The sequence below is a fragment of the Sphaeramia orbicularis genome, chromosome 6 (genome assembly GCF_902148855.1).
Source record: "Sphaeramia orbicularis chromosome 6, fSphaOr1.1, whole genome shotgun sequence".
In the NCBI taxonomy this organism is placed as follows: Eukaryota; Metazoa; Chordata; class Actinopteri; order Kurtiformes; family Apogonidae; genus Sphaeramia; species Sphaeramia orbicularis.
Genome location: NC_043962.1, coordinates 30,412,230 through 30,430,047, shown reverse-complemented (window position 1 = coordinate 30,430,047; position 17,818 = coordinate 30,412,230). Strand labels below are relative to the sequence as shown.

Here is a 17,818-nt window from a genome sequence, read left to right as displayed (position 1 = left end):
GAGCTATACTGCAAGTTAATAAGTAGCTAATACATGCAGAATTTTAACTTAAAATATGGTTTAGAATGCACAACTTTTGTTTGTATGGAGTATTTTCACAGTGTACTATTCATAGCCTATGGGGTGTCTTAGGTCACAAATTTTGCTCCCAGAAGATAACTATCTCAACAAAATCTCAAGTTCACACAAGAAATTATTTTACTCTGACTTCATAATAACTTGCTCACATAATAACTTGTTTGCTCAAGATATTATCTAACTGCATACAATAACATCTTGTCCGTACAAGGTATTATCTTGTTCCTAGAAGATACACATTATTGACACAAGACAATATTTTTGGGGGAACTAGATCATTTAAGTCACTTGTGCAAAATATATTACTTTGTATTTTGCTTTTTAAATTTTTGGGGACTGGGGGGAGGGATGGAGCCTGATCACTTTACATTTTACTATACTTTGGCATTGGTCACATCTTAAATAATAACGTGAACCGCAAAACAAAATCATTTTTAATGGTTTCTCCCATTTCTAATACACCTTATGCTTTTTAACAAACATATCAAACACCTTTAACTCATCGAGAGAGTTCATTGCCTGGAATCAAGGAAGCAAAAGGACGCATGCGTACTGCGGATCGACTTCTAACCAGGTAATGCTTCAAATTGCCGCTTAACTGGGTTCAGGATTAGAGTTTCCACTCAAAAAACAGACCAAATGAGGTGAAACAAACAAGTAAAGAATGTAAGTCAAATGTGAAACTAAGAGATTAGGTCTATGTGGTCTTCGGGTGCAAACGAAAAAGGAAGTAGTCTGATGTATCTCCGAAATAATTTTTCATCTTTGTTTTCTTTAACGCCGACCCGGCAGACCTGACGTCACTTCCGCAAGTAATTTCCATTTGTTTGTGGCAAACGCCTGCACTCTCTTTATTTTAAAAACCTAAGAAAACGTTGTAGTTGTAGTTCACAATATACTGGCGAAGAAATAACGTTATCTACATTTTCTATAAAGTGCCGTATCCTGAAATTCTGCTGGAAATATAGTCACTATCAAACGTGTTAGCAAAGACGGAAAAACGTGCGGTAGTGAACAGAAGTAACGCTAGTTGGCAGCTAGGTTAGCTAGCTAGTTTAGGTTAATTAGCTGACTATTGTTTGCCTCCTTGTCTTCGGTACCCTTGTTGTTGTACAGTTGGCTAACGTTAGCGGTCCTTTTCGGGACTAAAAAGTGATGGAGTGCCCTCATCTGAACTCAAATGTGAGCTTTGGGCTTGACTCCTCCAGGTTCCCTAACGGTACTCCGTCCTCCTGGTGCTGTAACGGTAAGAGAAAAATAACTAAAATCACTCTTCATGTAAGAGTTTGTTACCTGTATATATGTATTTCTGTGTCGTTGTATTTGTTCAGAGTAATGCCATTGATAGTGTCTGTTGCGTGGAAGACAGTTATGAAAAGTACAAGTTGACACCAGAGTAAAAAAAAAAAAAAGATCTGTTTATCTCTGTCTGTACATGACACTCCTCATAACTAAGATAGCTTCTCTGTTTACCTCCAGTGTGCAGATCTAATAAAAGTCCATGGATTTGCCTTACCTGTCTGATGGTTCATTGTGGAAGGTAAGTGTCTTTTCTTTCATTATTGAATAACATCACAAAGCAACAGCAAAACAAAACCCTTGGTTTTGATGAGTTTTTTGTCTTTGATACTGAAAAGTTCATGTTGTTACTATTATAATAGGTAAAGCTTGCTCTGATCTGACAAAATAATCTTACATCAAGGTTCTATTTTCCTCTTAGTTGCTGCTCCTTTAATCTGAATGAGTATGGTCTTAAGACGTTTTTCTGTTATCTGTTACCTATGAGAACTTTTGTGAAAAGTTTAAGTGTGAAAAGTATTGTTTAATGCAGTGTGTGCTCTAAATAAATCTCTTTGGAATTAGATATGTCAATGGACATGCAAAGAAGCACTTTGAAGACAGCCAAGTCCTTGGTGTAAATCTGAAAAAGGGTGAAAAACCAGAGAAGGAGAAATCTCATCATTCAGTCTGTATGGACTGCAGCAACTACAGTATTTTTTGGTGAGTACTATTAGTGACCAGCACATCTATGTCCAATCTACGACTCATTGGGGCACCCAACAAAAGTTAAATAATTAAATGTTAAGGGTTATACAGGTGTTATATCAACTATTTTTTTCTTTCTGTCACATTTAATTTATTGAGGCCTACTGGTTACTGTTACAGGGAACCAATGTTTTTTAATTTTAAAATGCTGTAAATGCTAGCATAATCAGACAAACATTCAAATATTATAATATATATCTTCTTTTTGTTTATACAGGCTTCGTGCAAAATGAATGTCAAAATATTTTTTCCATTTCTGTATGATGTTGGTGTTGATCAATATTGATTTATAGTTACAGATGTGATGACTTTATCGTCAACGACACCAAGCTTGGGCAGGTACAGAAGGTGAGGGAACATTTGCAGAGTTTGGAAAAGTAAGTACTAATCTAAAGCTTTTACTCTTTTGTCTCAGTGTTTCACCTCTGAAGTGAAAGGTGTTTTACAGTAACATTAGTTAAAGTACAATGTGTTTTGCTCTTACAGCTCAGCACTCATTAGTGACAGACAGAGAAAAAGAAAACTTCAGGAAAGCCTTGTTCCAGATAGCAAGATGCTAAAAGACAGTGTAAGTATCCCAGTATGTTATGCTATGTTGCCACCCCCACAGTTAAATAGATCAAATGACTGTGTACTACTGCTCAAAGTATGGCTCAAATTTTCCTTTTACAAATCTGTATTTACAGAGTGAAGCAGAGCTCCAATTAAACATGAGTCACCAAAAGCCATTACTGACTCTAAAGTTACTATCCAAAAAATGTTAAATGTTAACTTAAATCTAGCTTTTTTAGTCCCACTATTTCAGTTTTTTCCGTTCAGTAAAAAAGAAAAAAAGTGTGCGTACTTATTTGTTTTATGTAATTTTTTTTTCCAGAATGGAGCAGCTTTAGGTGCTACAGGCTTGAGGAATTTAGGGAACACATGCTTCATGAATGCCATCCTGCAGTCCCTCAGGTAAGCCTCTGCCCTCAGATAAGGTGTGCAGTTGGCAAACTGGGTTTGTAACATGGTTCAGTAGCTTTGCCCCAGGAGACTCAGGGCCCCACAACCAGTCATCCTTTATTAATACAGTCTGGGGCACAGTCAGGGGATTACACAGGCTGCTTGGAAACAAGACACAGTAAGAGGCCAGATTTTGTGGCATGATGTGTTCACTATATATTGGTTACCTCTGACCATTTATCAGAATGTGTTGTGCATTTAGTATGTATGTTGGTCCTGCTCATTGGCATTTTGTTTCAAGGCATTTGAGCTACACTTTAAAAACTAGCCCCTCCAAGCCAATAAATAATTAAATCACATTCCAGACTGTTGTGTAATGCTTTGCTCATAAAAATACAAGCTTAAGTGCTGTACAAGAAAATTTGCAATGCATGGGACAACAAACAATATTACTTTTTATTTCTATCAGGATCAGGGTAGACCCCCCCCCCCCCCCCCCAAAAAAAAAAAAACAAATAAACAAAAAAAAAAATAAAACGCCATTATATTTACATGAAAGCTGTAGTTCAGAGAGATTGATCTTAATTAAGTGTAGGGCAGTTGGAGGAACCTGGTGGTTACAGTATTTAGGCATATGGTTAATTGCTTTGTACTTGACCGTCTATTAATGAGGTAGAGAGGGCATTAATATTGTAGTATGTCTTTGAGTTCAGTATAAGAATAATATATAATAGTCTCATAGGCTTTGAAGAGAGTCAAAAATAATGTTTTTTGCAGTTTATGTTTTGGAAATAAACCACAGACAGACGCCATTATTTCCTTTAAAAGCACCCACGTTTGCTGCATGTTATTATTTTTCCTATTAAATCTATTATTGGGGAAATATGTTTATTTCTTCGACAGTAACATCGAGCAGTTCAGTTGTTATTTCAAGGAGTTGCCTGCAGTGGCTCTGCGCAGCGGTAAGACGGCAGGAAGAAGGATGTACCACACCCGCAGCCAAGGGGAAAACACTGTGTAAGGTCCTCTTCTTCAGGAGGGAGAAGCTGAGGGCATTCATCTGAAATGACTGGAGCAATTCTAAAACAACATGTTCAAGATAATTGATTGACTGATTTAAATGATCACAGAGTAATATTATGTTATATTAATGCTACTGCTAAACAAGTGCTATATAAGTGAACAAATGAACAGTCCCTTTATATAAAACCAACACAACAGCCCTGTAAGAAAAATAAACCCTGTGTTGTGTCAGGCTGTGCATCATAATGACAGGTTGCTTTGTGTTAAACAGATCCTTGGTGGAGGAGTTCAGGAAAACTCTTTGTTCCCTGTGGCAAGGGAACCAGACGGCCTTTAGTCCAGACTCCTTATTTTACGCCATATGGAAAATCATGCCAAGTTTCAGGTAAACTACACCTTGCAGAAAAATTTGCCACGATTAAATAAACTTGTTTTTCCATTCTCTGCTGATATGTGAGACTGAAGGCATATTTTGCAGTAGAAACTGTTTAAAACTGTTCTGTTTTTACAGTAATGTCATTTAAGGATGTTTTTGTGTGTTCAGGGGCTATCAGCAGCAGGATGCACATGAGTTCATGCGTTACCTGCTAGACCACCTTCACAGGGAGCTCCAGTGCTGTAAGAATGGAGCAGCACATCCAGTCTCACCACAGGATGGCATCAAACTGTCCACCTCAGACAAAAGCTGCTTGTAAGAAGCATTCTGTTTTAGCCATTTGACTTCAAGCTCATGCACTGGACTTCCTTCACTATATGTGAATATTATGTAATGTTATATATTTTCTTTTATGTTCCCATTTATGCTTGTTAGTTTGAACTCTACTCCTTTGGCCTCCACAGATCATACTCAGTGAACATGGTGAAGGAGCCCGTTTTTATTTTTTGATGGATTTTATGTAATATTTATTTGTGTGCTAGACTTGTCAGAACACAATCCAGGACCTCATGAAAAATTTTGGTTTTGATTAATGGTTTATGGTTTTGCTCATGTCGTGGTTTACATGAATTTAATGGCTTAAATGGCTTCATGTTTATTTTGGATTCTTCGTAGAAATGGGACCGCCAGTGTCGTCACATCTATCTTTGGTGGCATACTGCAGAATGAAGTGAACTGCTTGATATGCGGGACAGAATCTCGCAAGTTTGATCCATTTCTTGGTAAGACAGTTTCATTTGTACAGTACTTTTTTGGAATAAATGCAAAAAAAAAAAAATTTTACAAAAAATAACCTAAAATAAACCACTAAATGAGATTATAAAACCAAAGTAAAAGGGTGGAAACCAGTAAAACAACATATGATGAAGTTTTAATGAGTTGCTGCACTTATTACTTGTCTTTAAAACTATTTGTGCTTAAAAGAAGAATCATTTTCCATCCAAACTCTTAAAGCCTTGTGAAAGTGAGTAGAATTTTTGTGTCTAAAGCTGAATTTATATTTGTGAGATCAACAGATTGACTATTTTGAAGCTGACTTGGAAAAAACAGCTGAAATGAAGCTACTTTTTGGGGCTGTTATTTCAGTTTCATAGACTTGTGGAGACTGTAAATGAGTACCCACATACAATACGTCAAAGGAATGCTCAGTTACTGTTTTCCTTTTAACATCATGTGTTGTGGAATCTAGCGACCTACTGACTTCCTGCGTATCATAATATTTGCTCCCAGTCTCAAGGTGATTTAATGTCAATATATTATAATGTGAATGTAAAGCCCATACTTCTATTTTCAGTTTACTCCTACAATAACATAAATGAAAGGATGCAAAACATTTTTTGGGGGAATGTAATTAATATTTCCCATGGGAGGATGTACTGATATTCCCAATGGTTGACGTAAGACTGTAATTCTTTATCCCTCAGATCTATCTTTGGACATTCCCAGCCAGTTCAGACAGAAGAGAAGTAAAGACCAGGAGCCTGGGCCGACCTGCACCTTGCCCGGTCAGTTCCGTTCCCCGCTGTCAAACATTGCTGTTTTATTATGTTAATATGTGCTGATGGGATTTCTGAACATGTCTTTTCCATTTCATTAATTTTTTTTTTTTTTTAGACTGCTTACGTAGCTTCACTGACCTGGAAGAGCTTGATGAAACCGAGCTGTACTATTGCCACAAGTGCAAAAAGCGACAGAAATCCACCAAGAAGTTTTGGATTCAGAAGCTGCCAAGGGTAGATTATATTCCATTCATCACCATAATACATTTGTCTGTTCTTTGAAGGTTATAATGTGGTCAAAACACAACATGGTTTGTAATATTGAGTGGTTTCTTGCTTTGTTCTTGGTTGTAGGTTTTGTGTTTGCACCTTAAACGGTTCCACTGGACAGCATTTTTGAGAAATAAAGTGGACACTTACGTAGAGTTTCCACTTCGAGGCCTTGACATGAGGGGATTCTTACTTGAGGTGAGTGGTAAATACTACTGCGGCAAAGATGGTGCTTTTAATCTAAAGGTCTCACTGCACTATTTGTGTGTCTTGTCTTTTTACCTGGAGTCTGTAATAAAAGTTTGCTGGATTAAATCCACAAAAAATATAAAGTATGTTGTGGATTGGTATTAATTATAAGGTAATGACAAATCTATTCAGGATGTACAACTAAGGATACTAAATTACAGTGTTTACATTAATTAAGAGGTAATTGCAGTGCTTTGGTTCATTTGGGGTTTAGGAAAAGTTAGACGGAGTTACTCAATCTTAGAATATATTAGAACCACATTAAAAAGCTTGTAATTACCGTCCGTCCTGTATTTCAGGAATTTGAAACAACACTGATATTAACCACGAGCAAGCTCCATGTCTGTAGTCCAATATGCATACTAAATGAAGAGCATTGCTAAATAAATAAATAATAAATAACCCAGAAAAATAGAGGCGTAAATCTCTTTCTCTTATTTTGCAGCCAGAGAATTCATTGCCAGAAAGTTGCCTGTACGACCTGGTTGCAGTTGTGGTGCATCATGGATCTGGGTGAGTGGACATTTGCCATTTGTGAGATTGTGTTATTTATTTCACTGCCTCTTGAATCACATGACAATACTTGATTGTAATTAAAGTAATTGGAAAAGCGCTGCCGTCACACAGCCCGAATCTGAGTCATAATTGACATTAGGCTATTGAGGGAAAAGTACCGTCTGCTTAGTTCTCATTTGCTCATCATTTAATTGTTTTTACCAGAATGCTGAAGTGTCTTGGTCATTTGGGTTGATTGTGTGTATAATATGTGTATTATAAGCATTTGTCACAACGATAGCAAAATTTCACACCTGCATTCCGTTATAAAACTCTAAGTCATGCATGTTTTTTAGTTCCGCTCAGTCACTGTTCAGAGTAACTGACATTCAGTTTTATTGAATGTGATAAAAACAGTTTTAAAGTTTGGTCAAAGTACCATATGCTGAAAATAAATTACAAGATGGGGTTTTCTCTGGGTTTCATCTACAGTTTTGGTGTTGTGATCCATCCATCAAGAAAATTAGATGTTATTTACCTCAAAATTGTCCATTGATTTCAATTACTCCCTAAATGTGTGTAATACTTAAGCACATGGGATTCATCTTACAAGACAATTTTATATTTTTTAGTTAAAGAAATAGAATTTCACAACATTTTCGGTTATGACCGCCTTTCTGTGTTGAGTTTATGTGCTTTCTCTGTGTCTCACACACTCCACCTTCCTCCCACTGAGCACCTTAGTAGATGAATTGGTCAATCTGAATCACTGTTGATGTTTATGGGAGAGTGAACGGTTGATCATCTGTATATGTTGATCCTACGATAAACTATGATGGTAACAGGGAGAGACTGCATCCAACCTGTGACTCTGCCAAGGATTAAGCTATTCGGGAAAATGATTGAATGAATGACCATAATTAAGTAATATGTAAATAAGAAAAAACTCAATAACAAAAGTTGACAAGGGATCAATGTCAGCTATTATTTCTGGGAAATGTCAAGAAAAGGTTTGGCTCAGTCGGTGCCCAAAATGGAAGTCCCATACTGTTAGGGAAAAAAATCTGCTGGAGTTCCTGTAAATGTGTTCAGTTGTAAACAAATATAGTGTCATTTTAATCCTAGCCTCTAGGTGGTGCTGTTGCACTTTTGCTGTGATGTGTTGAGAAACCTGCTCCCTTCACTTGCACTGGTGGTCACTTGTATCGTGCATGAAACTGGACAGCACAGTGTGACATGTATGTACGTATGTGTGTGTGTTCACAGTGTGGGATCAGGGCATTATACAGCATATGGCAGCCATGAGGGCCACTGGTACCACTTCAATGACAGCACAGTGACTCTGACCACCGAGGACACAGTGAGAAAAGCCAAGGCCTACATCCTCTTCTATGTGGAGCGGACAGGCCAGATGGACTCAGACGAAACTGCCACAAAAAACACGGCCACAGATAAACCTGGTGTGGAAGCAACAGCAGTGAACAGTGTTTCTTCAAATGTTGTTCAGGACCAGGTAGCTCCAAACACAAAGGAAGCACATGGGCTTTTCAAGGATGTGGCTGCCTTACACGTGGTTAAGCTGGACCCAGCAGCTCCACTTAATGTGGCCGACGACGTGGCTGAAATGGCCACAGCTGTAACAGACAGGGATACCTCAGACATGACTCCAGCAGAGGATGCTACTCAAACTATACACACCGTTGCACAATAATTCTTTTACTGCCTCAGACCAACTCGTCACTCCATTTTTGCTTCACCTCAGTCCCACCTCACACAGTGCTTGATTTTAAGTGTTTGTTTTGTATTTTATTTTTATGACCTGCATGATGGCATCGTGTATTAATTGCTGCTTGAATATTATTTGTTATGTTTGACATTCTTATTTTATTCCCTTGTTGTATTACTCCTCAGTTGAGGTAGATTATCTTAATGTAATAGATTCCAAAGGTAATCGTTTTAATGAAATGAAAGCTTTAGCCTTGAAGAAAAGATTGGTCCAAGGTTTAGCCTAGACTGACAACAGTCACTGTGTCAAGACACTGTGTCATTATAACAGTATATGTTATAACCGTTTTGTTTTTAAAGCTTCTGATTTTCTATTTTACACCTTAAGAGTGTAGACTTTCAGTTGTCCAATTAATAGAGGGGATAGAGGGCTAGAATGCAATGCATTACATGACTGAATGCTTTTTAAGACAGTACGAAGTTGTTTTAACCTCTTGACCGGAACCAATGTGAAAAGAAAAATTATCATTGTCAAACAGTTTTGTCTTGTGTTTGCTGCCTTGTATTAATTAATCACTATTTTATGTCAATTTTAGATAAAGTCACTAAAGAAAGAAAATCTTTTAAAACATATCAGACAAAATGAAAAATGCAGTTGAGAATCCTTTCTTCTAACGATGTTTTTTTTTTCTTTTTTTTTTATATAGCTTTGTGGAAAAACCTGGTAGTTTAACAGCACCAGACAGCTGTTAAAATTATATGGGAAAATAGCAGACTTAATCCTCAAGGTCCTAAAGCCTCTCACTAATTCTGAAAAAAGTTGATGTAATTAATGCAGACCATCACAGTTATTTGTAATTATCTTTACATTTCAGTTACTAATCATTTACTGTCATCATGATTTATCTGTACCTGAGCAAACAATGAAATGCCCAAACTAAAAAGAAAGAACATTTAGAGAGGAACTTTTGCTTGAAAGCATCTTTATAGACCTATAATACAGTCATCACTCTTTGTCATAGCATTTTATGTCTTGTGGGGAATTTTTATAGCAGAATTGGACTACGTTGTGTTTTTATGCTCTGTTACATTTTATATAACCTATATCATGTGTTCCAATAGAAGGCAGACTTTGATATGTCTGAATATAACATTAGGGGAGGGAGCATGAATTTTTAAGTGAGCCTTTTTTTTGGTGTTGTTTATCTCCCCTTGAAACATCTCCGCCCACACACACACTAACGTAAGCGCTCCCCTCGGGACACGTGCCAGCCAGTCAGCCTTCTCGCTCAGGCAGGAACAAGCACTCCTATATGCAGAGGAACAGCTGCTCTTCCTCGCCCGCTCACAGGTGGCTGAGGGCCCGCTACTCCGTCCCCATTAATGACACAAGAGGCCTTTTTTTTTCCTCCTCTTTATTTTCTCTTGAAGGACAGATCCCAGCTGTTAATAATAAGCCCACATTGCATTGTGTTTCCAGGATCAGAGGTTTTGTTAAGGACATCATGACACTATGAGTCAGAGCACAAAATGTATTCAGCCTCCAAACAGTGGCATTTCCCAATGTCCTGCGTTTTTCAGAGATCACTGATGATAACAAGTGGAACAAGGTGCGGCTGGTGACAGAGCATGCAATGATGACATATCCAGTAGATATCGTTCTCTGCCTCTTGTCAATCAGTAGGTTTTCTACAGTAGGGTTGAGTAATTTTAAGTGTACACTGACTCATAGTTCACCGTGTTCCGTTTAGGCAAAGCGCAACGTAACACTGTTTGCTCGTGACTTTCACTCACATGGAGGGCTCATATGTTTTCTGTTATCAAAAATGGGTCAGTAAGTTTTATAACAAGGTCTGTAATCAGTGAAGTACACCACGAGTCTACTGTGAATGACACTCATGTCCAAAAAAACCTGATTTAACTCCATGACAAATTCTAAGGCAATATTATATCATGATGTAATAATTGGTAAAATATTTGCAATATCTTTGCTCTTCCATGAAGATTTTATCCTAATGCTCTGCCTGTGTTATTAACACAGGCAAGGTAACCAGTTACATGTAACAGAGTGGGAGAAAAATTATGGATTGAAACCATAATTACTAGTCAAAACATTGGGGTTACATGTGAATATGTTCATTTGGGTAGAAAGCATACAGACAAACAATCGATGCTGTCTGAAGTGTAGGATCAAATTGTACTTTGTTTAGCTTTTGGACATACTGTCCAAAAGTAATCCAATAGATTATTTATGAAAGTAATACACATGTAATAGGCTACACTACTTTAAGTGATTAAAATATTTACTTTACGCATTTTGATATTCTGTTCCCTATTACATTTCAAAAATCTTCTCAACACGGCTTAAAATGTCCCCAAAATGATCAAAAATCCACACAAGCAACAACTAACCAACTTGGAGAGTATTTGCCGTAGGGCTGTTTTTGGCAGTTCACAGTAGAGGTGTTTTTCCTTTTTTTATGTTAGTCAGTGTGTATCTCTGACAACTAGGCCAGGGCAGTGTAAACATCTGGCTCAGTCCAGCGGCTGCCTCCTGCCTGTTGAGAGCCATGACAGATGGAAAGGGATCGTATGGCTCAAGCACTTCCATCTTTGACTATACTGGCAGTTGTCTTCCTAAAATAGCCTCCACTCCACGGCCTTATATGTGCAGGCCTCTGGTGTGTGCCTGAGGAGGCATCATGTATCTAGGCCACACAATACGGGCTGCAGGCTCATTGTTGCTGCTTGCATACAGGCCTCTCGCAGCCCCGGGGACGAGGCCTGCCGTCCTGACGTTCTGCTCTGGGAAAGAACACCATGCATCTCACCCAACTCAACCATGAATGTCTCCTTCACCTTTTCTCCTTCTTGGACAAGGACACCCGCAGGAGTTTGTCCCTTACCTGTCACCAGCTGCGGGACGTCTTTCTGGATCCGTGCCTGTGGAATCTACTCCATTTCAGCTCTCCATGCCAGCTGAGGAGAGACAACTTTGTGCTGGGACCTTCACTGCGTTACTTGACTATTTGCTGGCACTCCAGCAGGGTCCTGCAGGTGTGCAACATCGAGGACTGGTTGAAGAGCTCATTTCAGAGGGACATCTGTAGTAAACACGAAAACCTGGTCAGCAGTTTCCTGACCCAAGTCTGCCATGTGTGAGTACTGTCTTTATTACCAGCAAGAACATCCCATAAACAATTTTTATTTAAGAAGATCAAGAGAAGTTAAGTAGTAGCACATTTCAATATAGAGCCATGTAATCTAAAATGGTGACACCAAGCACTTCCACGACCAATGGAATAGTGAATAATTGATGTCCTTGAGTACAATTATTCAGTAACACACACACATACTTTTGGTTACCTCTTCAGACTTGACTGTTGTTGGATCCTGACATCTAAAACAACCACAAACATGCCTTCTGTGTCATACTCCCATTATTTCACCACAACGATGACTGAAATGAAAGAGTTTTATATGGAGATGTACTATGTTGGAGGAATTTTTATCTTTCCCTCTAGGTGCTTTCCACAAGATGATGTTAAGACACTTCACAGGAGCTGGTGTTTTCACAGTTATGTGTTAGACACATATTCAGAATTATGTCAAGAAAAAAATTGATCAGTGATATATTCAGGGTTATTCACACCTTCCACAGGGATCAACACATGGCTTCCTTTTAACTGCCATGTTTAGGTTTAGACAGTGGGGAACCAAATCATTAGAAACAGACGGTGCATCCAGAGCTGCCTATGAAACTGAAAAAAGACACAAGTGTGCAGATTATATGTCGTGCATGATCAGACAGTTGATTTTGGTAGGTCACTGAAAACCTAGGACATACCAGCTCTATTGGCTTATGGCCTCTTGTGCGTGGCTGGCTGCACGCAGAGAGCAGCTTGGAGAGGCGTAATGAGGTCTCTGGATAATTTCTTCAAGGCAGCCAGTAATAACAGTTGATGTGAGGGAGCTGGGCCACCGCAGCTGGCCCGGACCGGAGGAGGAGACAGGGGCCGGATCGTTCGCAGAGAGCTCAGTGTATGACCCTGTGAGGATTTCCTGTATTGTGAAATTTGATACCCAAGACATGAGAGCAGAGAGACCAGTCCAAACTGGAACCACCTACATTTTCAAGCTTCTGTATCTCAATGCTCCTAAGTCACACTCATGGCATACTGATAAACCCTCCCAAATTGTCTAAAGGAGAAAAAAAAATGCACGTGACAAAGTAGGAGGGGAAGTGGAGACGCTGTGGTAGTGATAAAAAAAGAGTGATTTGGCCGTGGACCCTCCCAGTCAGCTGCAGACTGAAGATTTACGCAGGCAGGTGGAGCCTACAATTGGCTCTTTGTTGGTGTCAGAGGAATGAACATGTGTGTCTGTCTCTGCCTGCCTCTTCCTGGATGAGATTCCACTCAAACTCTGACGCCAAGCTCATGCCTTTTTTTTTTTTTCCTTCATGAAAAAAAAAAAAAAACATGCAACATTGCCTGTCCTTGGGCTTTTTTTATAGTATGGTTTCCAGTGTAATGCCAGATAACTACAGTAAATCAATTATTAAGAAGCCAGTTACTCGATCTTCATTATCTTCAGAACTACAGTACAACAGGAAAGAACTGTTCACAGAGCATAGTCCAGTGGATGGCACAAGAATCCTCTGCATAAGAGGAAAATGATAAGTTGTTGTATTTTTAAAAGCTTTACAGTGAAATATTTTTGTTTCACTCCAGTAGGAGATGAGCACCATTTGAACAAATTGAAGCCTTCACTCACAAACTGCTGCGGGTTGCTATTTATATTATGAGTTCTGACTTGTGTGTACAAAGTGCTTGCAGATTCATCTCTCACAGCTGTTTATGAAAATATTCATCGCTGAATCTAGACCAAAAAACGTCTCCTAAAATCGCCCACTTAAAAGACAAGAGGAGGTGGATGCTGAATGTAAATCTTAGCCCCTTCTTGAGCTCACCGGATGATTTGACCAGACAAAATAACCGTTAGGAAACCAAACAGGTCATTAGAGAGATGATTACAGGTTAGCAGCTTAATGTTCCTCTGTGGCCTCTTCCGTCTGTGTTATTGAGCTCAGACCAGACTGCATTTTGTTTTAATGTGAAGTACAGCATGACGTTGACCTTAAAGGAAAAACAGGAATAATGTGAGGATGACATTTTTATGGCTTAAAATGCCTATAATGGGAGTGGTGATGTAGTGTAGGTTTGGGTTATTGGCCTCATTTAGATACCAACCACATCTTATTTATTCGGTGAAAACAAAATACCTGCATGTCTGCGTTTAGGAGTGTGTCTGAAAAGAAAGAAGAGGAATGTGATGTTGGCACATTGAGATGAGGTGACGTGCAGATTGTTGTTTGCTTTAGTAAAAAAAGCAAACACATAAGCAATATATCTGCACAAAGCGAAGGGAGGTGCTATGAGAGGCTGGATTATATAACAAGGGTTGATGAAGTTTTTATTTCTCGCATGTTTATCTTCATGTACAGTACCTTGTCAGTGGGGATGCACACTAACAGCAGAGAGCGGCTGAATTTCATAATACCACCAGCCTTGGAGCCTCTTATTATACAGCCGCTCCATCTTTTTTTTTAATGTCAACACTGAGCGATCACATCCATTCATAAAGGCCCACATTTACCCCACGCAACAATGCAACGGGGCACGTGGATCGACTGTGCGATGCCATGTCCAGAGGTTACTAGGGCAGTCCTCTCAACACTTGCAGGCAACTGGAATATGTTTGGCTCACATGTGGTTAAGTGGTAAGATTATGTAAGTCTTTATGTAATCTGCATCAGTGAACGTGAATGACATCCTCAATGCGCTGCCATCAGAGTGTTTGTCTGCTGGGTCGGTACTGCAGGCCTGCCAGCAGGTTGCAGTGCACTCATGATACTGGGTGGGACCATGCAGTAAACACATTCATTTTACAGCCACAATTCACATGCATTTTTACAAGTTATTCCTAAAGAAACAGTAAAAAACAAACAAAACAGTGACTTCCTGTAATTATGTTGCACCACAAACACCAGTAAGTAGCTACCCTACTCCGTTTACTCACAAAAGCTTTTTAAAAAACGGAAAAACATATGCCCAGTGGGACAGTATGAAAAGAAAGGACCTTGTTCCAGGTATTAAAGTACTGTATCGTTAAAAGGATCGAGTTACTGTCTCACAGTGGTGTTGTTTACATCTCATTCACATGTGGCTCAGATCAACCCTGATCTATATGTTCTCCTGTGTTATCTGAGACTATTCAGAGTATATTCATCTGAACATAAGCACACACGCCAAACAGTATTGCTTACTTAACACCGGTTCTTCTCCAAACTAATCCTCTACTGACTGTACTTCTTGTACCTAACAGCTTTTCTCTAGCAATAGAAAAAAATGAATACTGTTTCATTAAGCTTCAACATTTAGACCACTGGGATGCAGTTAACCCCCTCTGTCAATATTTTTTGTGTTTTATTTATATTATATTTGGGTGCTTTGGATTATTTTTGGGCAATAAAGATGCAGGCTGGAAAACTGCAACATGCAACACAAACAAACATGGAGGAGCCTCAACATGATACAGAATAGTGTCATTGTGAATAGGAAATGTTTGTATGGAAGTTCATAATTATATCAAAGGGGATTTAGTACAATGTGGTTATTTAAGTACTTAACTGAATATACAGAACAGTTACTATACTGGCATAGTTACTGTTAATGCGATAATTACATGTAATTATTGCCAGAGATATTTATATCCCTGTTCTCCATCAGTTGTAAAACATGTCAGTTTAACTCGATGTCTTCGGTGCCACAGGTGTCCTAACTTGCTGTCGCTAACTCTGTGTGGCTGTGGACACATCACTGACCAGGACGTCATTGTTGTGCTGCAGAGCTGCCGAAAGCTGCGCCGTCTCCACCTGGAGAACTGTGTCCGCATCACGGACCGCATCCTGGAAGGAGTAGTTACTTACGGAGACAGTCTGGAGGAGGTGAAGGTGGACTTCTGCAGGAACATCACCCAGGCAGGGCTGCAGGCTGTCAGGGAGAAGAGGCCAGGCATCCAGCTGGGTGCAGAGAGAAGCGCAGGCATGATCCCCGACATCAAGCCTGAGGAGAAGGCGCCGCTCAGGAGGACTCTGCAGAAAGTCCTGCTTTTCTCCTAATGGAAACACTGCACTTGCTATAAAAGCATTTCTCCAGCATTCAGGCTAATTATTATTTACAGATTCGTTTGCACTGCTTTTGTTGTGATGCAGCCTCTTAAGCCAAGTCGCCTCCAGTGCCCACAGTTCCATGTGTTGCCATGGCAATGCTATGTGATGCTTGTGGCAACATACACAGTCTGTACATCCAAGTAACCACAAGAACATCAGCTAAGTGCTCAACAAAACCTATTGTGGGAAAACAGAACACAACCAAACAGCAAGCACTAAAATGAGCAAATATTTAAAACAAGTTTACAGACTGAAACCAACGTGTCATGAATGACTTAACAAAACCAACCAATGCGACAAGTTTGCGCCACTAAGCAGATCCAAGAGCACAAATATAGTTTCTCTATCATTACAACCATTGAACGAGCCAAAGAGCACAAATAAATTGCTGTATTATGACATGATGAAGCTTCTTTTATCGGCTAATCCGTTGTTTTGTGTTACATTGAAATGATTCTGACTGGAAATAAACAGGCCGGGGATTAACAGGTTAAAGCAGTTTTTAATAGAAGTGTTTTTCATACCTTTTTGATATCTTTTTATACATATTTCTAACGCTAACTTATGAGATTTTATTCCATGCTTCCTTGAATAGGGAATATTCCATACACTTATAATTCAGTCTTATTCAGACAGGACAGGTGGCCTTAACAGTAATATTCTGCCAATACACATTACTGATATTATGTGATTATACAATTCCACTCACATTAGCATATGGTAATCTGATGAAAGTATCACACATCTACACAGTGAGAACATGCGAGGTGAGGTTACACTGTGTGCTCATTTCACTGTCATGGTAAGACATGTCAGCAGTGGGGAGGATTCTCTGGGGGCTAATGTGGCCCTCTGCCTGAGCTGTGATCAGAATCATGTTATATAAGACTGCGAGACATCAAAGTAGGTTGATTAGGCAAGTGTTCCGACGGTAAAGCCATGTGACAAATGTATCGCAGGCTGGTGCTGCAGGGCGCTCCCTGCCAGGTACTGCATCTCATCCATACGCTGAATCCTTACAGATGGTCAACTTAATGGAGCGGTTTTCCCATCCTCCAAAGATCTATGCCTTTAAGAAGCTGTTCTTGATGAGCAATGTATGGACAAGTTTTACATTTATTTCAGTTGCTCACAATATATAATGTATTTTGTTGTTTGATTTGCTATTTTTTCAATCTCTTTGCGTTGAACAATAAAGTTGTTTTTGTATTATTTGAATGAGTGTGATGTGTACATCCTCAGATTAACAGAATGAGTAAAACACTGCTCAGTTCACTAAAGATACACCAGATATCTAAGCAGATTGTGTCTACTAATGGTTAATCTGATGAGTGATATGTAATGAAGATAAACAGACACTACAGTTGCGGGAAAAAATTACAAGACCATCCTTGTTTTCTTCAATTTCTTGTTCATTTTAATGCCTGGTACAACTAAAGCTACATTTGTTTGGACAAATATAATGATAACAACAAAAATAGCTCATAAGAGTTTAATTTAAGAGCTGATATTTAGCCATTTTCCATGGTTTTCTTGATAATAACCAAAATCACTTAAATTCTTACATCAGTATCTATGGCATTGTACTGACAAAAACAGTGCTTTTAGGCATTCCATGTTTTCTTTTCTGTCTGTTTTAGTCACATGATACACACAGGAGTTAGTACTTGATTCCATAACCATTGTTTTGATGACTTTTGATGATCTAATAATTTTTTCCATGACTGTATTTGTTAAAATACACAAATTTTTAATCAGGTTTGGTGCCTGACTGCATTAAAAACTCCATTCAGTTATTTATTTAACTGTTCATTAGATGGT

The 17,818-nt window shown here is 38.9% G+C and overlaps 2 protein-coding genes across 2 annotated transcripts; both read left to right on the top strand.

Annotated features, from left to right (window-relative positions):
* Positions 1 to 796: 796 nt before the first annotated feature.
* Positions 797 to 9,649, top strand: usp3 (ubiquitin specific peptidase 3). The gene is made up of 15 exons (XM_030137184.1): positions 797 to 1,324; positions 1,558 to 1,618; positions 1,942 to 2,079; positions 2,418 to 2,501; positions 2,611 to 2,692; positions 2,999 to 3,078; positions 3,970 to 4,083; positions 4,361 to 4,474; positions 4,634 to 4,780; positions 5,141 to 5,247; positions 5,950 to 6,030; positions 6,140 to 6,258; positions 6,379 to 6,492; positions 6,989 to 7,056; positions 8,305 to 9,649. The coding sequence occupies exons 1-15, from the start codon at positions 1,234 to 1,236 to the stop codon at positions 8,747 to 8,749; spliced, it is 1,845 nt and encodes a 614-aa protein (XP_029993044.1). The 5' UTR covers positions 797 to 1,233; the 3' UTR covers positions 8,750 to 9,649.
* A 1,559-nt stretch (positions 9,650 to 11,208) lies between these two features.
* On the top strand, positions 11,209 to 17,215 carry fbxl22 (F-box and leucine-rich repeat protein 22). The gene is made up of 2 exons (XM_030135709.1): positions 11,209 to 11,921; positions 15,598 to 17,215. Exons 1-2 carry the CDS (start codon positions 11,584 to 11,586, stop codon positions 15,944 to 15,946), a joined length of 687 nt encoding a protein of 228 aa, XP_029991569.1. The 5' UTR covers positions 11,209 to 11,583; the 3' UTR covers positions 15,947 to 17,215.
* Positions 17,216 to 17,818: the final 603 nt, after the last annotated feature.

Bases quoted from the DNA above. Each gene is read 5' to 3' on its own strand.
- usp3 (XM_030137184.1), top strand. From the start codon at position 1,234: ATGGAGTGCCCTCATCTGAACTCAAATGTGAGCTTTGGGCTTGACTCC. The intron at 1,325-1,557 runs GTAAGAGAAAAA...GTTTACCTCCAG, and splicing joins GTCCTCCTGGTGCTGTAACG to TGTGCAGATCTAATAAAAGT. The intron at 4,084-4,360 runs GTAAGGTCCTCT...TGTGTTAAACAG, and splicing joins AGCCAAGGGGAAAACACTGT to ATCCTTGGTGGAGGAGTTCA.
- fbxl22 (XM_030135709.1), top strand. From the start codon at position 11,584: ATGCATCTCACCCAACTCAACCATGAATGTCTCCTTCACCTTTTCTCC. The intron at 11,922-15,597 runs GTGAGTACTGTC...TCGGTGCCACAG, and splicing joins CTGACCCAAGTCTGCCATGT to GTGTCCTAACTTGCTGTCGC.